Below are 24,996 nucleotides of genomic sequence, written 5' to 3'. Positions count from 1 at the left end.
AATGGTCTTTGAACCCGGAAGTGGAGAGCTGCAAACTGTCAGAATGGCAGGAGCTGTGTTCCCGAGGTCTCTGCTCCGGGCTGTGAATGAGCTGCTCAAGAGGAGGCGATACCGCGCTGCCCTGGCCGTAATCAAGGGGTTCCGCAATGGAGCAGTGTGAGTGCAGACATGCTGGTGGAGGGGGACGTGCTGGTGGAGGGGGGCATGCTGGGACCCCTGATATCAGGGAAGGGGCTCTGGCTCCACACCCTACACTTGTCAGGGCCAGCCGTCCATGCAACGTGATGGATAAGGTGATCATAGGGATGTGGTGACCAAGGATGATGGCTGCCTTAAAGGGGTTTCCCACAATCAACACTTGATGCTACTCAGGGGTCCTGTGCCCCCTTTTTGAATGGAGCGGTGTAGCAGGCAGCCATATCCAGCAGTGCAGCCCAGCACGTAACCCCTGGACAGATGCAGACTGGTTCCCCTGCGGCACACGTGCCAGGGCCGGAGTCTTATTATTGCATCGTCGTCCCCTTCACTTTAATAGAGCAATGGTGCAATGTCCTATTCTAGAATTCCAGTGCGGGCCAGTGTGCAGCCGCCGTGGCATTCTCCTAGGCACCGCAGCCTCTTCAGTAGCTGGGTGGAAGTGGTGCCGATAGCCAGTCAAGTGCTGGTGGCTTATTCTTTGGAAGAGCCATTGATTTTTAAAGGCTAGATAAATTTGCCACTGACAGACCCTTATTACTGCAATGTGTCACTTACTGAACTTCCTCTCAGTGATGAGCTCCTGCTATGCAGTCTCCACCATTCGTGAGCTCTGGCTGTCCCCACCCCTCACCATTAATTAGAAGCTTTCTGCCTATGCAGTGTGGGCCAAAAGCTGTCACTCAATGGTGTGGGCGGGTTAGTCAGAGCTGCTCATTGAGAAGACTAGGAGATCTGCAGCAGATCACCAAAACTGCAGCAAGAAGCCCAGTAGAAGACATAGCACTGGAATCAGTGTTTCTGCCTCTACATTACGCTGCTCTCAGAGAGGGAAGCATGCATCTGCTGACAGATTCCATTTAAAGGGCTTTTCTAGATCAGTTCCCCCATGATCTCTGTTTGCTGTCAGGAAGGTCAGGGCCACACGGTAAATATGTTGTCCAAGGTGAAGACTGCTCTGAGCGTAATAATTGTCATTGTGGTCCAGATGTGACCATGATACATCTGTAGTGCTCGTTACTCGAGTTTGCCCAGGGTGCTCGGGTGTGCGCCGAGTATCGCGGGTGCTCGGGTGACAAGTTTGAGTCCCCACGGTCTGCGTGAGACTCCTGATACGTGACCAAAGTCACAATATGGCCCCGATGTAAATGGAAGCGTTACTGCTGAGCTCTAGAGAAGGGTAAGCTGGAAGTCTAGACGCCAGGCTGCTCCCTACACAGAACCCCCTGGCTGCATACAGTTGGGCCAAGCTCTCATTTGTTTTTATCCACTGCAGTGATCTTAGAAATTAAAAACATCAACTAAAGTAGACGGTTGTGTAACATCTCTTTCTACAGTGTCAATACGACTGAGCTGTAATACCAGACATGGCCAAAGGACCAGAGTGGAGCCGTTTCTGCTTCTAATCCTGGACAAATCCTTTAAGCTTTATTTGCATCAGACTTCTATTCGCACATCACAATATGTAACTTTTGGCACTAGCATGTTGACCTGAACTGTTAGGCTGACCATACACATTACTCTGCGTGACTGCAGTCTTGTGCACCCTGACAGCATGCAGTGCGATTCTTCTGTAACCGCAAGTACGTGATTTGCATACGTGCGTGGCCTCACTCAATGCGATGTACTGGCCAGACACGTCTAGTCGATATGTGACCGTAAGTGTGCAAATCACATGACCACCCGCTCCCGGCATTGGAGAATACTGAGCGCATACAGTCTATGTGACTGCAGACTTGTACCCTAACACAATCCCTTTAATGCCTCAGTGGGACTATTATGGGAGAAAAGCCACCATATGGCCTTCTGGACTCGTTTACATAACCAGATCATTAGGCGTAGCCACATTGGCACATCCGCCATCTCCTAGCTTCATGTATCTTGTCCTTTCCGTGATATCACTGTGCCGTTCAATATGAAGCTGTGGGTGGCCACACAATTTCTCTGCAGACCTATTGGGTGACTTACAGAAGGAAATCAAAATAAGAAATGAGACCCCTTTTATGGCATCCATATTAATCTCTCATTCTAGAGAGCCAGGGAAGGCCCAGGTTTGGTCATTTTGGGGTCAGTAGATCCATCTTTTTGGGACTGCAGCAGGTTCTTTTACCCTGTGACCTGTAGTAATATGATCCATCTACAATGAAAAGTTGATTTCTTTATTAAATGAATTTTTCTTCTTTTTTGAAGATATGGAGCTAAGATCCGGGCCCCGCACGCGCTGGTGATGACATTCCTGTTTAAGAGTGGAAGGTGAGCTATCGTCTATAGGGGATGTAGGACCGGACAGAATTCGACTTAGAGGGCAATTTTGTCCTCTTTTTGGTAATAGGCCGTAATCAGGTGGAAAGAGTTTATTTCTTGCACCCATACTTTCTCGTTCTCGTAGCTCTCGTCCGCTCCCGTCCAGCGGCCACACATGACCATATACAGTTACAGTGCCTACAAGTAGTATTCAACCCCCTGCAGATTTAGCAGGTTTACACATTTGGAATTAACTTGGCATTGTGACATTTGGACTGTAGATCAGCCTGGAAGTGTGAAATGCACTGCAGCAAAAAAGAATGTTATTTCTTTGTTTATTTTTTTTTTAAATTGTAAAAAGTATTTTCAGAGGGTCATTTATTATTCAACCCCTCAACCCACCAGAATTCTCTTTGGTTCCCCTAAAGTATTAAGAAGTAGTTCAGGCACAAAGAACAATGAGCTTCACATGTTTGGATTAATTATCTCTTTTTCCAGCCTTTTCTGACTATTTAAGACCCTCCCCAAACTTGTAACAGCACTCATACATGGTCAACATGGGAAAGACAAAGGAGCATTCCAAGGCCATCAGAGACAAGATCGTGGAGGGTCACAAGACTGGCAAGGGGTACAAAACCCTTTCCAAGGAGTTGGGCCTACCTGTCTCCACTGTTGGGAGCATCATCCGGAAGTGGAAGGCTTATGGAACTACTGTTAGCCTTCCACGGCCTGGACAGCCTTTGAAAGTTTCCTCCCGTGCCGAGGCGAGGCTTGTCCGAAGAGTCAAGGCTAACCCAAGGACAACAAGGAAGGAGCTCTGGGAAGATCTCATGGCAGTGGGGACATTGGTTTCAGTCAATACCATAAGTAATGTACTCCACCGCAATGGTCTCCGTTCCAGACGAGCCTGTAAGGTACCTTTACTTTCAAAGCGTCATGTCAAGGCTCGTCTACAGTTTGCTCATGATCACTTGGAGGACACTGAGACTAACTGGTTCAAGGTTCTCTGGTCTGATGAGACCAAGATCGAGATCTTTGGTGCCAACCACACACGTGACGTTTGGAGACTGGATGGCACTGCATACGACCCCAAGAGTACCATCCTTACAGTCAAGCATGGTGGTGGCAGCATCATGCTGTGGGGCTGTTTTTCATCCAAGGGGCCTGGCCATCTGGTCCGCATCCATGGGAAGATGGATAGCACGGCCTACCTGGAGATTTTGGCCAAGAACCTCCGCTCCATCAAGGATCTTAAGATAGGTCGTCATTTCATCTTCCAACAAGACAACGACCCAAAGCACACAGCCAAGAAAACCAAGGCCTGGTTCAAGAGGCAAAAAATCAAGGTGTTGCAGTGGCCTAGTCAGTTTCCTGACCTTAACCCAATTGAAAACTTGTGGAAGGAGCTCAAGATTAAAGTCCACATGAGACACCCAAAGAACCTAGATAACTTGGAGAAGATCTGCATGGAGGAGTGGGCCAAGATAACTCCAGAGACCTGTGCCGGCCTGATCAGGTCTTATAAAAGACGATTATTAGCTGTAATTGCAAACAAAGGTTATTCCACAAAATATTAAACCTAGGGGTTGAATAATAATTGACCCACACTTTTATGTTTAAAATTTATAAAAATTTAACTGAGCAACAAAACTTTTTGGTTTGTAAGATTTATGCATCTGTTAATAAATCCTGCTCTTGTTTGAAGTTTGAAGGCTCTAACTTATTTGCATCTTATTAAACCTGCTAAATCTGCAGGGGGTTGAATACTACTTGTAGGCACTGTTACTGTATATGGAAAAGTTTGGGCACCCCTATTAATCTTAAGCTTAATGTTTTATAAAAATTTGTTTTTTTTGCAACAGCTATTTCAGTTTCATATATCTAATAACTGTTGGACACAGTAATGTTTCTGCCTTGAAATGAGGTTTATTGTACTAACAGAAAATGTGCAATCTGCATTCAAACAAAATTTGACAGGTGCATAAGTATGGGCACCCTTATCATTTTCTTGTTTTAAATACTCCTACCTACTTTTTACTGACTTACTAAAGCACTTTTTTGGGTATATAACTGTATATATACTTGTCTTTTATGTGGGGCGCGTACAGAACTCTCTACAGGCTCAATCGTAAGTCCACCACCCTGTATCCAAAAGTCTCACCGAATGGCAGATATTTGCTGCATATATTTATATTTTAACCCCTTCCCGACATTTGACGTACTATCCCGTCGAGGTGGGGTGGGCCCGTATGACCGCCGACGGGATAGTACGTCATAGCCGATCGGCCGCGCTCACGGGGGGAGCGCGGCCGATCGCGGCCGGGTGTCGGCTGCATATTGCAGCTGACATCCGGCACTATGTGCCAGGAGCGGTCACGGACCGCCCCCGGCACATTAACCCCCGGCACACCGCGATCAAACATGATCGCGATGTGCCGGCGATGCAGGGAAGCATCGCGCAGGGAGAGGGCTCCCTGCGGGCTTCCCTGAGCCCCCCGCAGCAACGCGATGTGATCGCGTTGCTGCGAGGGTCTTACCTCCCTCCCTGCCTGCTCCAGACCCGGATCCAAGATGGCCGCGGATCCGGGTCCTGCAGGGAGGGAGGTGGCTTCACAGACGCCTGCTCAGAGCAGGCACTGTGAAGCAGCCTGTACTTCTCGCAGATCGGTGATCTGTCAGAGTGCTATGCAAACTGGCAGATCACCGATCTGTATTGTCCCCCCCTGGGGCAAAGTAAAAAAGTAAAAAAAAAAATTTCCAAATGTGTAAAAAAAAATAAAAAAAAATATTCCAAAATAATGAAAAAAAAAAAAATATATTATTCCCATAAATACATTTCTTTATCTAAATTAAAAAAAAAAAACAATAAAAGTACACATATTTAGTATCGCCACGTCCGTAATGACCCAACCTATAAAACTGCCACACTAGTTAACCCCTTCAGTACACACCGTAAGAAAAAAAAAAAAAAAAGAGGCAAAAAACAACGCTTTATTACCATACCGCCGAACAAAAAGTGGAATAACACGCGATCAAAAAGACTGATATAAATATCCATGGTACCGCTGAAAACGTCATCTTGTCCCGCAAAAAACAAGCCGCCATACAGCATCATCAGCAAAAAAATAAAAAAGTTATAGTCCTGAGAATAAAGCGATACCAAAATAATTATTTTTTCTATAAAATAGTTTTTATCGTATAAAAGCGCCAAAACATAAAAAAAATGATATAAATGAGATATCGCTGTAATCATACTGACCCGACGAATAAAACTGCTTTATCAATTTTACCAAACCCGGAACGGTATAAACGCCTCTCCCAAAAGAAATTCATGAATAGCAGGTTTTTGGTCATTCTGCCTCACAAAAATCGGAATAAAAAGCGATCAAAAACGGTCACGTGTCCGAAAATGTTACCAATAAAAACGTCAACTCGTCCCGCAAAAAACAAGACCTCACATGACTCTGTGGAGCAAATGTGGAAAAATTATAGGTCTCAAAATGTGGAGACGCAAAAACTTTTTTGCTATAAAAAGCGTCGCTGGTTTCACACTTGCGTTTTTGTCTGCAGCGTTTTTTCCCTATATTTAACATTGAAAACGCATGCGGTTTTTTTGTACGCGTTTGGTCGCGTTTTCAAACGCATGCGGTTTTTTTCTGCATGCGTTCATTTTCAGAAATACAACCTGCAGTATTTTCTTGCGTTTTTAAGCACATGCGTTTGTTTGCGTTAAAAACGCATGCATTTTTATCGAAAAAAACAGAAAACACACTGAAAAGCCACCCACCACCATCAAGGTGATAAAGGGATCCAAACCCTAACTCTACCCCTAACCTCACCCCTAACCGTTTAATGAACATTTTCTGACAGTCATAGTGCCACGTATTTCAGTGCCACGTATTTCAGTGCCACGTATTTCAGTGCCACGTATTTCAGTGCCACGTATTTCAGTGCCATGTATTTCAGTGCCACGTATCACGTATTTCAGTGCCACGTGTTTCAGTGCCACGTATTTCAGTGCCACGTATCACGTATTTCAGTGCCACATATTTTAGTACCACGTATTTCAGTTGCACGTATTTTAGTGCCACGTATTTCAGTGCCACGTATTTCAGTGCCACGTATCACGTATTTCAGTGCCACGTGTTTCAGTGCCACGTATTTAAGTGCCACGTATCACATATTTCAGTGCCACGTATTTCAGTGCCACGTGTTTCAGTGCCACGTATTTCAGTGCCACGTATTTCAGTGCCACATATCACATATTTCAGTGCCACTTATTTAAGTGCCACTTATTTAAGTGCCACGTATTTCAGTGCCACGTATTTCAGTGCCACGTATTTCAGTGCCACGTATTTCAGTGCCACGTATTTCAGTGCCACGTGTTTCAGTGCCACGTATTTAAGTGCCACGTATCACGTATTTCAGTGCCACGTATTTCAGTGCCACGTATTTCAGTGCCACATATCACATATTTCAGTGCCACGTATTTCAGTGCCACGTATTTCAGTGCCACGTATTTCAGTGCCACGTATTTCAGTGCCACGTGTTTCAGTGCCACGTGTTTCAGTGCCACGTGTTTCAGTGCCACGTGTTTCAGTGCCACGTGTTTCAGTGCCACGTATTTAAGTGCCACGTATCACGTATTTCAGTGCCACGTATTTCAGTGCCACGTATTTCAGTGCCACGTATTTCAGTGCCACGTATTTCAGTGCCACGTATTTCAGTGCCACGTATTTCAGTGCCACGTATCACATATTTCAGTGCCACTTATTTAAGTGCCACGTATTTCAGTGCCACGTATTTCAGTGCCACGTATTTCAGTGCCACGTGTTTCAGTGCCACGTATTTCAGTGCCACGTATTTCAGTGCCACGTATTTCAGTGCCACGTATTTCAGTGCCACGTATTTCAGTGCCACGTATTTCAGTGCCACGTATTTCAGTGCCACGTATTTCAGTGCCACGTATTTCAGTGCCACGTATTTCAGTCACGTTTAGGGTTAGGGTTAGGGGTAGGGTTAGGGTTAGGGCTAGGGTTGGAGGTAAAGTTAGGGTTGGGGCTAAAGTTAGGGTTAGGGTTTGGATTACATTTACGTTTGGATTAGGGTTGGGATTAGAATTATGGGTGTGTCAGGGCTAGGGGTGTGGTTAGGGTTACCGTTGGGATTAGGGTTAGGGGTGTGTTTGGGTTAGGGTTTCAGGTAGAATTGGGGGGTTTCCACTGTCCAGGCACATCAGGGGCTCTCCAAGCGCGACATGGCGTCCAATCTCAATTCCAGCCAATTCTGCGTTGAAAAAGTAAAACAGTGCTCCTTCCCTTCCGAGCTCTCCCGTGCGCCCAAAAAGGGGTTTACCCCAACATATGTGTTATCAGCGTACTCGGGACAAATTGAACAACAACTTCTGGGGTCCAAGTTCTCTTGTTATCCTTAGGAAAATAAAAATTTGGGGGGCTAAAAATCATTTTTGTGGGAAAAAAAAAGATGTTTTATTTTCACGGCTCTGCATTATAAACTGTAGTGAAACACTTGGGGGTTCAAAGTTCTCACAACACATCTAGATAAGTTCCTTGGGAGGTCTAGTTTCCAATATGGGGTCACTTGTGGGGGGTTTGTACTGTTTGGGTACATCAGGGGCTCTGCAAATGCAACGTGACGCCTGCAGACCAATCCATTTAAGGCTGCATTCCAAATGGCGCTCCTTCCCTTCCGAGCTCTGTCATGCGCCCAAACAGTGGTTCCCCCCGACATATGGGGTATCAGCGTACTCAGGACAAATTGGACAACAACTTTTGGGGTCTAATTTATCCTGTTACCCTTGTGAAAATACAAAACTGGGGGCTAAAAAATCATTTTTGTGAAAAAAAAAAAAGAATTTTTATTTTCACGGCTTTGCGCTATAAACTTTAGTGAAACACTTGGGGGTTCAAAGTTCTCAAAACACATCTAGATAAGTTCCTTGGGAGGTCTAGTTTCCAATATGGGGTCACTTGTGGGGGGTTTGTACTGTTTGGGTACATCAGGGGCTCTGCAAATGCAACGTGACGGCTGCTGACCAATCCATTTAAGTCTGCATTCCAAATGGTGCTCCTTCCCTTCCGAGCTCTGTCATGCGCCCAAACAGTGGTTCCCCCCCACATATGGGGTATCAGCGTACTCAGGACAAATTGGAAAACAAATTTTGGGGTCCAATTTATTCTGTTACCCTTGTAAAAATACAAAGCTGGGGGCTAAAAAATCATTTTTGAGAAAAAAAAAAAAATTATTTTCACGGCTCTGCGTTATAATCTGTAGTGAAACACTTGGGGGTTCAAAGCTCTCAAAACACATCTAGATAAGTTCCTTAGGGGGTCTACTTTCCAAAATGGTGTCACTTGTAGGGAGTTTCAATGTTTAGGCACATCAGGGGCTCTCCAAACGCAACATGGCATCCCATCTCAATTCCAGTCAATTTTGCATTGAAAAGTCAAATGGCGCTCCTTCCCTTCCAAGCTCTGCCATGCGCCCAAACAATGGTTTACACCCACATATGGGGTATCAGCGTACTCAGGACAAATTGCACAACATTTTTTGGGGTCCAATTTCTTCTCTTACCCTTGGGAAAATAAAAAATTGGGGGCAAAAATATCATTTTTGTGAAAAAATATGATTTTTTATTTTTACGGCTCTGCATTATAAACTTCTGTGAAGCACTTGGTGGGTCAAAGTGCTCACCACACATCTAGATAAGTTCCTTAGGGGGTCTACTTTCCAAAATGGTGTCACTTGTAGGGAGTTTCAATGTTTAGGCACATCAGGGGCTCTCCAAACGCAACATGGCGTCCCATCTCAATTCCAGTCAATTTTGCATTGAAAAGTCAAATGGCGCTCCTTCCCTTCCAAGCTCTGCCATGCGCCCAAACAATGGTTTACACCCACATATGGGGTATCAGCGTACTCAGGACAAATTGCACAACATTTTTTGGGGTCCAATTTCTTCTCTTACCCTTGGGAAAATAAAAAATTGGGGGCGAAAAGATCATTTTTGTGAAAAAATATGATTTTTTATTTTTACGGCTCTGCATTATAAACTTCTGTGAAGCACTTGGTGGGTCAAAGTGCTCACCACACATCTAGATAAGTTCCTTAGGGGGTCTACTTTCCAAAATGGTGTCACTTGTAGGGAGTTTCAATGTTTAGGCACATCAGGGGCTCTCCAAACGCAACATGGCGTCCCATCTCAATTCCAGTCAATTTTGCATTGAAAAGTCAAATGGCGCTCCTTCCCTTCCAAGCTCTGCCATGCGCCCAAACAATGGTTTACACCCACATATGGGGTATCAGCGTACTCAGGACAAATTGCACAACATTTTTTGGGGTCCAATTTCTTCTCTTACCCTTGGGAAAATAAAAAATTGGGGGCGAAAAGATCATTTTTGTGAAAAAATATGATTTTTTATTTTTACGGCTCTGCATTATAAACTTCTGTGAAGCACTTGGGTCAAAGTGCTCACCACACATCTAGATAAGTTCCTTAGGGGGTCTACTTTCCAAAATGGTGTCACTTGTAGGGAGTTTCAATGTTTAGGCACATCAGGGGCTCTCCAAACGCAACATGGCGTCCCATCTCAATTCCAGTCAATTTTGCATTGAAAAGTCAAATGGCGCTCCTTCCCTTCCAAGCTCTGCCATGCGCCTAAACAATGGTTTACACCCACATATGGGGTATCATCGTACTCAGGACAAATTGTACAACAACTTTTGGGGTCCATTTTCTCCTGTTACCCTTGGTAAAATAAAACAAATTGGAGCTGAAATAAATTTTGTGTGAAAAAAAGTTAAATGTTCATTTTTATTTAAACATTCCAAAAATTCCTGTGAAACACCTGAAGGGTTAATAAACTTCTTGAATGTGGTTTTGAGCACCTTGAGGGGTGCAGTTTTTAGAATGGTGTCACACTTGAGTATTTTCTATCATATAGACCCCTCAAAATGACTTCAAATGAGATGTGGTCCCTAAAAAAAAATGGTGTTGTAAAAATGAGAAATTGCTGGTCAACTTTTAACCCTTATAACTCCGTCACAAAAAAAAATTTTGGTTCCAAAATTGTACTGATGTAAAGTAGACATGTGGGAAATGTTACTTATTAAGTATTTTGCGTGACATATGTCTGTGATTTAAGGGCACAAAAATTCAAAGTTGGAAAATTTCAAAATTTTCGCCAAATTTCCATTTTTTTCACAAATAAACGCAAGTTATATCGAATGAATTTTACCTTTATCATGAAGTACAATATGTCACGAGAAAACAATGTCAGAATCGCCAATATCCGTCATAGCGTTCCAGAGTTATAGCCTCATAAAGGGACAGTGGTCAGAATTGTAAAAATTGGCCCGGTCATTAACGTGCAAACCACCCTTGGGGGTGAAGGGGTTAAATAAAAATTGTAAAATGGCAACTATACTGTCCAAACTATGGATAACTATGGCAAAAATATGTTTTTCCCTTTTAGAGTGGATGTCAGGTCCGTGTGTATCCAGAGACCTGCCGTTTTTATTAGCCCATATATACACAGCTTCTATCCTGCACTTACTACACATGAAGACTAGTGATGAGCGAGTACACTCGTTGCTCGGGTTTTCCTGAGCACGCTCGGGTGATCTCCGAGTATTTGTTAGTGCTCGGAGATTTAGTTTTTGTTTACGCAGCTGAATGATTTACGGCTACTAGCCAGCCTGAATACATGTGGGAATTCCCTAGCAACCAGGCAACCCCCACATGTACTCAGGCTGGCTAATAGCTGTAAATCATGCAGCTGCGTCAACAAAAACTAAATCTCCGAGCACTAACAACTACTTGGAGACCACCCGAGCGTGCTTCACTAATGAAGACGCTTTCCTCCTTTTCTAGATCCTGTTTGCCTGCCAACCCTGAAATCCTTTCTCCCCTATACATGCTGTGAAATAAAGTCTAGGTACAAACCCCTCCCTGACACTAAGGACGCAGTTGTATAAATCATAGCAAGATCAGAACACAGTGCACTCTGGCGCTCCCGACCCGAGCACGACCGCGGCATAGGAATACATGAAGCTGTCACATTCAGATAGATCTCACTGCCATTTGTAGTGCTGACTTCGGCCTTACACTGAGAGCAGGGAGGAGGAAAGCAGAGGGAGCCATCAGAACATGAGCTGGTGGTCTGACAGATTTGTTACCATTTTACAAAGCACTTGGCTAAATGACTTACAGACTCTATTTAGTGAAGTCTTCTTGGAAAGTTGCTTAAATTAGGGAGCAAGTGATCAATTAAAAAGCAGATTGGTACTTTCATTGTCAGGATTGTGTGGACCCCAGAGGGCAAGCTTCCACCATACACTATATCATGATCATACGAGAAGTCCTAGAGGTGAAATGTTTGTCACCTTGCCTGTAGATACAGTAGAAGCCAGAGGTTTACATACACTATATAAAAAGACACACATGGATGTTTTTCTCAATAGGTGATATGAAATCAGAATAAACCTTTCCCGTTTTACATCAGTTAGAATTACCATAATCTACTATATAATTGTCTAAGGGTCACTTCCGTCTTTCTGTCTGTCTGTCTGTAACGGAAATCCCAAGTCGGTGATTGGTCGCGGCAAAACAGCCACGACCAATCAGCGTCGGTCACAGTCCGGCGGCAAAATGGCTGCTCCTTCTTCCCCGCAGTCAGTGCCCGCTCCATAATCCCCTCCAGTCAGCCCTCACACAGGGTTAATGACAGCGTTAACGGACCGCGTTATGCCGCGGTTTAACGCACTCCGTTAACGCAGCTATTAACCCTGTGTGACCAACTTTTTACTATTGATGCTGCGTATGCAGCATCAATAGTAAAAAGATCTAATGTTACAAATAATAATAATTAAAAAAAGGTTATTCTCACCTTCCGACGTCGCACGCTGTCCTAGGCAGTGCAAGCGGCAGGTTTCGGTGCCAAGGATGCTATGAGAGAAGGACCTGCCATGGCGTCACGGTCATGTGACCGCGACGTCATCACAGGTCCTGCGCTCATACCAACCCTGGGACCGGAAGCTGCAGCGTGCACCGCACACAGGCGCCGGGACTTCAAGGGGCCTTCGGAAGGTGAGTATATGTTTATTTTTTACTAGATGGTGGCCCGATTCTAACGCATCGGGTATTCTAGAATATGTATGTGTAGTGTATAGCACAGCCCACGCAGTACAGCCCACGTTGTATATTGCGCAGCCCATATAGTATATTGCGCAGCCCACGTATTATACTGCGCAGCCCACATAGTATATTGCCCACGTAGTACATTGCGCAGCCCACGTAGTACATTGCGCAGCCCACGTAGTACATTGCGCAGCCCACGTAGTACATTGCGCAGCCCACGTAGTACATTGCGCAGCCCACGTAGTACATTGCGCAGCCCACGTAGTACATTGCGCAGCCCACGTAGTACATTGCGCAGCCCATTAGTACATTGCGCAGCCCACGTAGTACATTGCGCAGCCCACGTAGTACATTGCGCAGCCCACGTAGTACATTGCGCAGCCCACGTAGTACATTGCGCAGCCCACGAAGTACATTGCGCAGCCCACGTAGTACATTGCGCAGCCCACGTAGTACATTGCGCAGCCCACGTAGTACATTGCGCAGCCCACGTAGTACATTGCGCAGCCCACGTAGTATATTGCGCAGCCCACGTAGTATATTGCGCAGGCCACGTAGTATATTGCCTAGCCTACGTTGTATATTGCGCAGCCCACGTATTATGCTACGCAGCCCACATAGTATATTGCGCAGCCCATGTAGTATTTTGCGCAGGCCACGTTGCATATTGCGCAGCCCACGCATATAGCAATGTGGGAATGATATCACTGTTAAAAAAAAAAAAAAAAAAATAGTTATATACTCACCTTCCGTTGGCTCCTGGATCCAGGAAGCGGTTACCGACGTTTGGGATCCACCGAAGCTCCGCCGAGCCGCTGGCGCCGCCGCCATCTTCCTTTCCCAGGATGTATTGCGAAATTACCCAGAACACTTAGCGGTCTCGCGAGACCGCTAAGTCTTCTGGGTAATTTCGCAATACATCGCCGGGAACGGAAGATGGCGGCCGGCGCCAGCGGCTCGGCGAACTACGGAGGGTGAGTATATCAGTTTTTTTGTTATTTTTAACATTACATTTTTTTACTATTGATGCCGCATAAGCAGCCTCAATAGTACAAAATTGGGGACACACAGGGTTAATTGCGGCGGTTACGGAGTGCGTTACCCGCGGCATAATGCACTCCGTTACCGCCGGCATTAACCCTGTGTGAGCGGTGACCGGACAGCGTATGCGGACGCCAGGCAGTGAGTGCGGGGAGTAAGGAGCGGCCATCTTCTTCCAGACTGTGCGAGTCGCTGATTGGTCGTGGGCGTTTTGCCACGACCAATCAGCGACTTGGATTCCATGACAGACAGAGGCTGCGACCAATGAATATCCTTGACAGACAGAAGGACAGACAGACAGAAAGACGGAAGTGACCCTTAGACAATTATATAGTAGATTTTAAGTCTTTTTTAACCACGCATATAGTGCCCACATTGCTATATACTACGTGGGCTGTGTTCCATACTGCGTGGGCTCTGTTATATACTACATCTCTGTGCTATATACTTTGTAGCTGGGCAATATACAACGTGACTGTTCAATATACAACGTGACTGTCCAATATACTACGTGGCTGTGCAATATACTACGTGCTCTGTTATATACTACGTAGCTGTGCAATATACTATGTGGCTCTGTTATATACTACGTGGCTGTGCAATATACTACGTGGCTGTGCAATATACTACGTGGCTGTGCAATATACTACGTAGCTATGCAATATACTACGTAGCTATGCAATATACTACGTGCCTCTACAATATACTACGTGGCTATGTTATATACTACGTGGCTCTGCTATAAAATACGTTTCGCTGACTAATATACTACGTAGCTGTGCAATACACTACGTAGCTGTGCAATACACTACGTAGCTATGCAATAGACTACGTAGCTGTGCAATATACTACGTGGCTCTACAATATACTACGTAGCTCTGCTATATACTACGTAGCTCTGCTATATACTACGTACGCTGTGTTATATACTACGTAGCTATGTTATATACTACGTCACTGTGCAATATAGTACGTAGCCTGTGCTATATACTACCTACATATTCTAGAATACCCGATACGTTAGAATCGGGCCACCATCTAGTTATTAATATTTGCCAAATGCCAGAATAATGAGAGAGAAAATGTCTTAAGGCAGACCTGGGCAAAGTGTGGCCCGCAGGCCACATCCGGCCCTCTGTGTTGTGAATTCTGCTCTTGGGTTCCCTCTGGTGGTTGTTGGTAGTAATGCAGTTGTCCCTGGGTTGCAATCCTGGGCAGGTGCCCCTGCTGATTGCAGCTCTGACTGGGATATTTAGGTGTGCAGGATTCATTAGCCCTTGCCAGTTGTCCATTGTTCTTGGAGGTTTTGCATCTCTGTCTGGTTCCTCCTGCCCTGCTGTCAAATCAGCAAGGATAAGTGTCTGGTTTTTGTTTCTACAGCACACATGCTGTGTGCTTTACAATTCAGTACTATTCAATGTTTTTTCTTGTCCAGCTTAGACTGTGTTTGGATATTTCAGTCAAGTTGGATTCTCAGGAGATGCAGATATGCATTCCATGTCTTTAGTTAGAGGGCGAATTTTTGTATTATCTGCTGTGGATATTTTTAGAGTTTTAATACTGACCGCTTAGTATTCTGTCCTATCCTTTCCTATTTAGCTAGTGTGGCCTCTTTTGCTAAATCCTGATTTCTGCCTGCGTGTGTCTTTCCTCTAATACTCACAGTCAATATTTGTGGGAGGCTGCCTATCCTTTGGGGTTCTGCTCTGAGGCAAGATAGAATTCCCATTTCCATCTATAGGGGTATTTAGTCCTCCGGCTGTGTCGAAGTGTCTAGGATGTGTTATGTACACCCCACGGCTACTTCTAGTTGCGGTGATAGTTTAGGGTTTGCGGTCAGTACAGGTTCCACCTACTCCTGAGAAAGTCTCATGCGGCTCCAAGGTCAGATCATAACACCTCTGGCTGTCTCAGTCCGGCCCACGGACCAAGACAGCTGTGGGGCTGGAAAACAGAGGCCCATGGGCCGCACCGTGCTTGCCCGCTCGCTGTCTCCATCTGCGCTGACTTCATTGGTGGAGGAGGGGCCTCCAGCCACTTCCTCCACCAATCAACTTGTGAAACAGTTGATGCAATGACTTCCTTTCATTGTGTCAGCTGTATACTGTGGAGAGTCAGTGCACCAGAAACACAGAGACAGGAGCAGAGCGCTGGGGGAATGGGACCGAGGTAAGTATGAGGTGTTCCTTTTTTTCATGTTTATGGGATGTTTGGGTGGACATGGGGAGGCTATGGGGTTGTTGTGGACATGGGGAGGCTATGGGGTTGTTGTGGACATGGGGAGGCTGTGGGGGGTGTCACGCTGCACATTGGGAGGCTGTGGGGGGTGTCGCGCTGCACATGGGGAGGCTGTGGGGGGTGTCACGCTGCACATTGGGAGGCTGTGGGGGGTGTCGCGCTGCACATGGGGAGGCTGTGGGGGGTGTCGCGCTGCACATGGGGAGGCTGTGGGGGGTGTCGCGCTGCACATGGGGAGGCTGTGGGGGTGTCGCGCTGCACATGGGGAGGCTGTGGGGGGTGTCGCGCTGCACATAGGGAGGCTTATAAGGGGGTGTCGCGCTGCACATGGGGAGGCTGTGTGGGGCTCATGCAGTATATAGAGGAGGCTGTGGGGGGGCTCATATTATATACAGAAGGGCTGTACTCTGGTTCAAACGATATATAGTGGTATGTCGGCATACTTAGTTCTGCTTAATATTCAGTGTTAATATTAATATAATTATCAATAATATAATATATAGATATTAACATTGAGTAGAATTAATTTCACCCTATTGGTTCGGCCCTCCACAACAGTCACGGTCTCTCATGTGGCCCCTCGGGAAAATTAATTGCCCACTCATGTTTTAAGGCATTTTTATTACTAACTGCAAAGTCAAAAGTTTACATGCATTTCATTAGTATTTGGTACCATTGCCCTTAAACTGAATGACTTGGGTAAAATGTTTGGGATATCCTTTCACAAGCTTCTCACAATAGTTGGTCGGAATTTGGGCCCATTCCTCCTGACAAAACCGGTGTAACTCATACAGGTTTGTAGGTCGTCTTGCTCGCACCGGCCTTTTCAGCTTTGCCCTTAAATTTTCAATAGGATTGAGATCAGGGCTTTGTGATGGCCACTCCAGAACATTGACTTTGTTATGCTTAGGCCACTTGTTACCATTTAGCAGTATGCTTCGGGTCATTGTCCATTTGGAAGACCCATTTCCACCCAAGCGTTAACTTCCTGGCTCATGTCTTGAGGTGTTGCTTCAGTATTGCCACGTAATCTTCGTTTCTCATGATGCCATCTATTTTGTGAAGTGCACCAGTCCCTCCTGCAGCAAAACAACCCCCCAACATCTGTTAATGATATGTATCCTGAATGAAGATATCCAAAATGAACGCTTGCAGACAAAATGGACAGATTTGCTGCTAGTGACTGTGGCGTTAATCACGAGTGGTTTTTCTCCATGTGCAGGTTAATCTCTGAGATACAACTTGACCACAGACAATTAAGAAGATCACACCCTAGTGTGACCCTCCAACACATGATGCTACCACCCCCGTGTTTCACGGTTGGGATGGTGTTCTAAGGCTTCCAAGCTTCTTCCTTTTTCCTCCAAACGTAACGATGGTCATTATACACAAAAAGTTCAATTTTAGTTTCATCAGACCACAGAACGTCTCCAAAAATTAAGGTGTTTGTTCCTGTGTGCATTTGCAAACATTAATCTGGTTTTTTAATGTTTCTTTTGGAGTAATGGCTTCTTCCTGGCAGAGTGGCCTTTCAGCTCATGTTATTACAGTACTCGTTTCACTGTGGCTATTGACAGAATCTTACCAGCTTCCGCCATCATTTTCACAGGGTCTTTTGCTTTTGTCCTTGGGTTGATATGCACATGTCGGACCAAAGCACGTTCATCTCTGGGGCCCAGAACCCCTCTCCTTCCTAAGTGGCATGACGGCTGGAAATCCCATCTTTCTTGTACTTGCGTATAATTGTTGGTACAGATGAATGAGACACCTTCAGGTATCTTGAAATTGTACCCAAGGATGAGCCAGACTTGTGCAAGTCCAGAATTCTCTTCCTGATATCTTGGCTGATTTCTTTAGACTTTCCCATGATGCTACACAAAGAAGCAGTGGGTTTCAGGTGTGCATTAAAATACATCCACCCGTGTGTCTCTAATTATATCAGATGTTGCCAAACACATGTCATCATCATATGGGCTGTCCAGAATTGTTTAAAGGCATAGTAATCTTAGTGTATGTAAACTTTTGACTTTACAGTAAGTAATAAAAATATCTTAAGACATTCTCTCTTTCATTATTCTGGCATTTGGCAAATATTAATAATTATGGTAATCCTAATTGACCTAAAACGGGAAAGGTTTATTCTGATTTCATGTCAGATATTAAGAAAAACATCCATATGTGTCTCTTTATATAGTGTATGTAAACTTCCGGTTTCAGCTGTAGGTACTGATGTTACTGTAAGGAATCTGTCACCATTTTATGAAGATGGTCATGGTACTGAGCTATTACACTCTCTCTTATTAACGTCATTACTGCTGTGCTGTTATCGGAGGTGAAATGAGTCCACAATCATGTGGAAATGTTCATATCAAGACTGATTATTTTCTTCTTGTGTCTTCAGTCTAAAAGACAAGTTGAAAGCGATCTTCCAAGCGACGTTCACACATTCTCGGAATCTGGCTTACTTCGTCTTCACATATAAGAGTCTCCTGGCTGCTCAAGAGAAAATACATGGAAGCAAATGGCAATTTCACTCCTTCCTGGCAGCTTGTGTAGGCGGGTGGCTGGTGTTCGGAGAGAATAATAACATTAATAGCCAGGTAAGGATAATTGCTTGATTAGGAACTCTGCCAAAATAGCATCTTTAAGGGATTTTTCCAGAGAGTAAACCATTTATGACCTTAGGACAATTTTCTGGGCTACTATGTTATTAATGGGAGTCGAGAGAATAAAATCACTGACAGCCTCTCCTGTGAACTAAGGAATATAGTGTTTTCATGTGAGGTATCCAATTATTCTTTCCCCCCTCTGTTTGGGGAGAATCAGGAGGTTCCATCAGCACCAGATGGCCATCTGGTCCCACCAACAATGGGTTCTGACAACTTTACTCTGTGTATGAGGGTCTTTGCAGACCTTTTCAACACCTTCTTCCATTGCTTTACTGGTCATTTCTGATGCTCAACAGTGGGCTGGGGTCAGCATGGACACTCTGAGCATTTTGGAGATACTTTGCCCCTGTCTATGTGTCATCACAGTATAACCCTTGTCAGATGTACTCAGATTTTTACACTTGTCCATTTCTTTCAAGAATGAATTGCTGCCTAATATATCTTACTCATTGACCGGTGCCATTGTCATGAGGAGATTGTTATTCACGTCAATTGCATAACTGTTATGGCTGATCAGTGTATATGACAAAATTGTGTAACTCTTCATTATAAAATAACTACACTTCATGATCTTAAGGTACCTTCACACTAAACGATATCGCTAGCGATCCGTGACGTTGCAGCGTCCTGGCTAGCGATATCGTTTAGTTTGACACGCAGCAGCGATCAGGATCCTGCTGTGATATCGCTGGTCGTTGAACAAAGTTCAGAACTTTATTTGGTCGTCAGACCGGCGTGTATCGTCGTGTTTGACACCAAAAGCAACGATACCAGCGATGTTTTACACTGGTAACCAGGGTAAACATCGGGTTACTAAGCGCAGGGCCGCGCTTAGTAACCCGATATTTACCCTGGTTACCATTGTAAAATGTAAAAAAACAAACAGTACATACTCACCTTCGCGTCCCCCGGCGTCCGCTTCCTGCACTGACTGAGCGCCGTAAAGTGAAAGTGAAAGTACAGCACAGCGGTGACGTCACCGCTCTGCTGTTAGGGCCGGCGCTCAGTCAGTGCAGGAAGCGGACGCCGGGGGACGCGAATGTAAGTATGTACTGTTTGTTTTTTTTACATTTTATGCTGGTAACCAGGGTAAACATCGGGTTACTAAGCGCGGCCCTGCGCTTAGTAACCCGATGTTTACCCTGGTTACCCGGGGACCTCGGCATCGTTGGTCGCTGGAGAGCGGTCTGTGTGACAGCTCTCCAGCGATCAAACAGCGACGCTGCAGCGATCGGCATCGTTGTCGCTATCGCTGCAGCGTCGCTTAATGTGAAGGTACCTTTAGACATTCCCTTTTTATGTGAGCTGTATTGTATTAACGCTTTTGTTTTCCTACCAGATAAATATGTACCTGCTGTCTCGTGTCCTCTTTGGTCTGTCAAGACTGGCAGTAGAGAAAGGGTACATCCCAGAGCCGAAACATGACGTGTTCCCCTGGTTTGCTGCCTTAGTATGGGGTTTTGTCCTGTGGCTCTTTGAATACCAAAGACACACTCTCCAGCCATCTCTACAGTCCTCCATGACTTACCTGTATGACGACAGCAACATCTGGCACGACATCTCCGACTTCTTGATATACAACAAACCCAAACCTGCAAAATAGTGAATTACAGGAAACCCTCAGACTTGGAATATCAGGGATTTTAGCAGTAGATATCACTTTTCTCTAATTGCACTGATTTACATGGTTGTAGCAGAGCAGTGTTGGTTATGTGCAGTAAAATTCCTATAATCTGGCATGGTGGTAAACAAAGTGCTGGTTTATTGGAAATTACCATGGGGCATGAACAAAGAACCTTATAGGTATAGGACCTGAAATATGCAGCGTAAAATCACCAAAAACGCATTGTAGGAACATAGTCTTAGGGTCAGTGCCATATAGCAGTGTCTTGGTAATCTGACTTTGGGATTATTTTTTCCAGGGTCAGATTATCATTAACTGCACTGTATCAGACCATTCCTAAAACAGCATTTGCCTTAATAATCACCAGTCATCGCTCACTTATCTTTTCTGTAATATTACTACTGCATTTCCTGCTCATTTCATCGTTGGCTATGTTTCCTGCATATCTGAATGTGGACTGTCTACTGTTAGAGAGGTACACAGCAATACCCTGAATATGAAACATTTAACTACATGCGTTTCTATGCATAATTTCAATTTTGTGATAAGTAAAGAAATTGGAGGATATGATCTGTCCCCATTGATGATTTAATTGATTTAATATCATTCATCTGTGCGAATAAGATCCGGCAGCCAGAGAGAGATCTTTGTACTGTCAGTATAGTATATTAAACCAAAAATCCCCAAAACACACTAAGGGAAAAAGAGGCATAAGCTATAAATACTTTTAAAACCATTTTTAATAGGTAAACTAAAAGACAAACAATGTCAAAAGAAACAGGGTAAAGCTCAAAGAATATGCGGCTGGGAATAGTAACCACCAGGAAATCCAGATATGTAAGTTCACATCTTGCATTAATATGGGATATGTCAGCACATGGATATGCCCTTTGCTTTAGGCACTTTAGCACCTTTAGTTGGGCAGATTACAAAGTATATTGGAGGTTTATAGATTGAGCACCTTAGGAACTTGGTTTCCACGATAATTAAAAATTGTGCAATATACCTTTATCCCTGCTTGCTGCTGATATATAGGATTATTATATTACCTGGTGTGGTTACTATTCCCAGCTGCATATACTTTGAGCTTTACCCTGTTTCTTTTGACATTGTTTGTATTTGCTTATGCCTCTTTTTCCCTTAGTATGTTTTGGGGATTTTTGGTTTAATATCATGATTTTGAGTTGTGCTGAGCACTATTTTGGGACTTCTGATATATTTTTTTGTCAGTATAGTATGCCACATCTTTTTCTTCTACAACTTTCTGAATATATATATATATATATATATATATATATATATATATATATAACCACCTTTTTAAATACTGTTCTAGCCATACATCTATGGTATTCAGATTTTTTGTACAACATTTAGCATTGAGCTTCTACTGCTCATGGTCACAGGCCAGTGATATTAGTGGAGCACATCTCCCTACAAATGAAGGAGGACAGAGCTTCTACTGCTCATGGTCACAGGCCAGTGATATTAGTGGAGCACATCTCCCTACAAATGAAGGAGGACAGAGCTTCTACTGCTCATGGTCACATGCCAGTAATATTAGTGGAGCACATCTCCCTACAAATGAAGGGCAGAGCGTCTACTGCACATGGTCACTGGCCAGTGATATTAGTGGAGCACATCTCCCTACAAATGAAGGAGGACAGAGCTTCTACTGCTCATGGTCACAGGCCAGTAGTATTAGTGGAGCAATACTAGACAAAGCGATTGTGATTTGCTAATTAAATGTAAACTGAACAAAAATATAAAGTCAACACTTTTGTTTTTGCTCCAATTTTTCATGAGCGGAACTCAAGGATTTAAGACTTTATCTATGTGCACAAAAGTCCTTTTTCTCTCAAATATTGTTCACAAATGAGTCTAAAATCTGTGTGAGTGAGCTCTTCCTTGCCGAGATAACCCATCCACCTCACAGGTGTGGCATATCCAGATACTGATTAGACCGCATGAATATTGCACAGGTGCCTTAGGATGGCCACACTAAAAGGCAACTCTAACGTGCAGTTTCACAGTATGTGGCATCTTGGTATACCGAACCTGTCAGATGGATGGATCAACCAAGTAAAGGAGAACTGCTCACTAAGGCCTCTTTCACACTTCCGTTTTTTACAATCCATCACAATCCGTCAACATGTTGAAAAGACGGATCCTGTGGAGATTGTAAAAAACGGGTGCACTGGGTCCGTTTTTTTGACGGATCCGTCGAGGCTATGTGCGCACGTTGTGTATGCGTTTTTGCCGCTTTTTTCCACTGCAAAAATGCACACACAACACAACCCAGGTTAAAAATAATAAAAAAACGTGATATTCTTACCTTCCGGCGGCCCCCGCAGCCTTCCTGATGCTGCCGGCAGCTCCCGTTCCCAGTAATGCTTTGCGAGCAATGACCTGTGATGACGTCATCGGGTCATTTTGCAATGCATTACTGGGAACGGGAGCTGCTGGCAGCATCGGGAAGGCTGCAGGGGCCGTGCGGGACGCCGGAAGGTAAGAATATCACGATTTTTTTTTTTTTTTCATTATTTTTAACATTATATCTTTTTACTATGATGCTGCATAGGCAGCATCAATAGTAAAAAGAGAGAGCGAGAGAGAGAGAATTTCCCTGATGGGAAATTCTTCCAGGCATGCTCAGTTTCAAAAGACACAACCCGTCGCTGGATTCCTGCTTTTGACAGTCAGCGACGGATCCTGCGTCTATAGGCTTCCATTATAGCCAACGACTGACAGCGCAGGATCCGTCGCTAAGTGATTTTCCGACGTACAGAAAAAACGTTCCTCTGTACGTTTTCTGCCCGACGGACAGCAATTTTACGACGGATCCTGTGCATGACGGATGAAACGGAAGGCAATCCGTCACTAATACAAGTCTGTGGGAAAAAACGGATCCAGCAGAAACATTTGCTGGATCCGTTTTTTTCACAAAACGACGGATTGTGACGGAAAAAGAAAGACGGAAGTGTGAAAGAGGCCTAAGGCTAAGTGCACACGTCGCAGAATTGCCACGGAAATTTCCGCGGCAATTCTGCAACTCCTGATGCGGGTATATCACATGCGGAATTGGCATGCTATTCCTGCTAAAAACTAGCGTTTTGCAAGCATAATTAGCTTGCAGAATGCTAGCGTTTTCCAAGCGATCTAGCATCGCTTGAAAAACTGATTGACCGGTTGGTCACACTTGTCAAACATAGTGTTTGAGAAGTGTGACCAACTTTTTACTATTGATGCTGCCTATGCAGCAAAAATAGTAAAAGATATAATGTTCAAAATAATAAAAAAAAGGTTATTCTCACTTTCCAAAGGCAGCCGATCTCCTCAGCGGCTTCCGTTCCTATAGATGCTTTGTGTAGGACCTGCGATGACGTCACGGTCACGTGACCGCGACGTCATTGCAGGTCCTTCACACAAAGCATCCATGGGAACAGAAGCGGCTGCATGCACCGCTGAGAGACGGGAAGACTCCGGGGCCATCAGAAGGTGAGTATATCACGATTTTTTATTTTAATTCTTTTTTTTTTAACAATTATATGGTGCCCAGTCCGTGGAGGAGAGTCTCCTCTCCTCCACCCTGGGTACCAACCGCGCATGATCTGCTTACTTCCCGCATGGTGTGCATAGCCCCATGCGGGAGGTAAGCAGATCAGTGCATTCCTAGGTGTGCAGAATCCCCGCGATTCCGCAAATTTAATGAACATGCTGCGTTTTTTTCTGGAATGCGATTCCGCTCAGGAAAACAACGCAGCATGTGCACAAAAAATGCGGATTGCATTCTATTAAATAGGATGCTTAATGTGAGTGTTTCTTTCGCGGTTTTATAGCGTTTTTATAGCGAAAAAAACGCGAAAAATCTGCTACGTGTGCACACAGCCTAACACAGATTTAGACACATTTCTGAACAATTTTTTGTCTACATAGAAAAAGTCTTAGATCTTTTAGGTCACCTCATGAAAAACGTGAGCAAAAATTAAAGTGTTGCCTTTATATTTTTGTTCAATGTACTTAGGAATTTATTTAGAACGATATTTAGTTCTTTCTGTTTCCGGAGAACCTCTTTAAAGAGCACATGATATAAAGGCAAACCAGAACCTCCATGTGTTCCCCTCGGGACCCTTCTCTGCAGTACACGGCATGTACTAGATAGGAATGAATACAACTCCTTCCATTATCTGATTTCTAATGAGTGTAAATTGTAAATACTTAATGTTAATAATTTTATTAAATCTTATCTTCACAATATGCTATCTTTATTACTCGTGATTTTCAACCAATATCGCGAATTTCCACGTTCAACAAATGCCGTGGAAACTCGAGGGTAGGGAAAGGCCGACTATAGATTTCTGTAGGACACGTGACCCTCCAGAACATGTAATCAGCACATGACTGTATCAATAGATTTGTTAAAGCCAAATACCAGGAAGTATCAAAAACAAAGCGGCTTTATTCAATAAATGACACACCAACAAGAGTGAAAAAGCAATAAAAACGTATGTTAAAAAAAAAAGCACTCAAAAACGCAATTGAAAAAACACAAGTAACCTAATCTCTAATCTAGATAATAGGTACAGAAGATCTGAAGCATCAAAAAGTCATCAAATACTCAATGTGGCAATGTAGTCTAACTGGAAAAATAACAAGTGTTATTACCCTTCGCCATGACAGCACCCACTGGAGAGATAGGGATCCGCCCCAAGGAACAGGAAACCTACAGAAGAATAAAAGGGGCGGTCCGCCTCTCCTCGTCAGTTTAGGTTTCCTGTTCCCAGGGGACAGGATCTCTGGATTCTCCGGATTCTCAGAAGACCATACCT

At 44.3% G+C, this 24,996-nt stretch overlaps 1 protein-coding gene across 2 annotated transcripts; it reads left to right on the top strand.

The window, feature by feature from the left end:
• The first annotated feature begins 1 nt into the window (after position 1).
• On the top strand, positions 2 to 24,422 carry PXMP4 (peroxisomal membrane protein 4). Of its 2 annotated transcripts, XM_077251958.1 has the most exons (6): positions 2 to 156; positions 2,386 to 2,448; positions 18,276 to 18,474; positions 19,883 to 20,410; positions 20,472 to 21,573; positions 21,859 to 24,422. In XM_077251958.1, exons 1-4 carry the CDS (start codon positions 2 to 4, stop codon positions 20,144 to 20,146), a joined length of 681 nt encoding a protein of 226 aa, XP_077108073.1. In that variant the 3' UTR covers positions 20,147 to 20,410; positions 20,472 to 21,573; positions 21,859 to 24,422. The 2 variants fall into 2 exon arrangements, with proteins under 2 accessions (XP_077108073.1, XP_077108072.1); XM_077251957.1 differs by having other exon boundaries at positions 19,883 to 21,573.
• Positions 24,423 to 24,996: the final 574 nt, after the last annotated feature.

This window comes from Ranitomeya variabilis, chromosome 4 (genome assembly GCF_051348905.1).
Source record: "Ranitomeya variabilis isolate aRanVar5 chromosome 4, aRanVar5.hap1, whole genome shotgun sequence".
Taxonomy (NCBI): Eukaryota; Metazoa; Chordata; class Amphibia; order Anura; family Dendrobatidae; genus Ranitomeya; species Ranitomeya variabilis.
The sequence above is the reverse complement of the archived record's forward strand: the minus strand, read 5'-3'. Positions and strand labels throughout refer to the sequence as shown.

Bases quoted from the DNA above. Each gene is read 5' to 3' on its own strand.
- PXMP4 (XM_077251958.1), top strand. From the start codon at position 2: ATGGTCTTTGAACCCGGAAGTGGAGAGCTGCAAACTGTCAGAATGGCA. The intron at 157-2,385 runs GTGAGTGCAGAC...TCTTTTTTGAAG, and splicing joins GGGTTCCGCAATGGAGCAGT to ATATGGAGCTAAGATCCGGG. The intron at 2,449-18,275 runs GTGAGCTATCGT...TTGTGTCTTCAG, and splicing joins TTCCTGTTTAAGAGTGGAAG to TCTAAAAGACAAGTTGAAAG.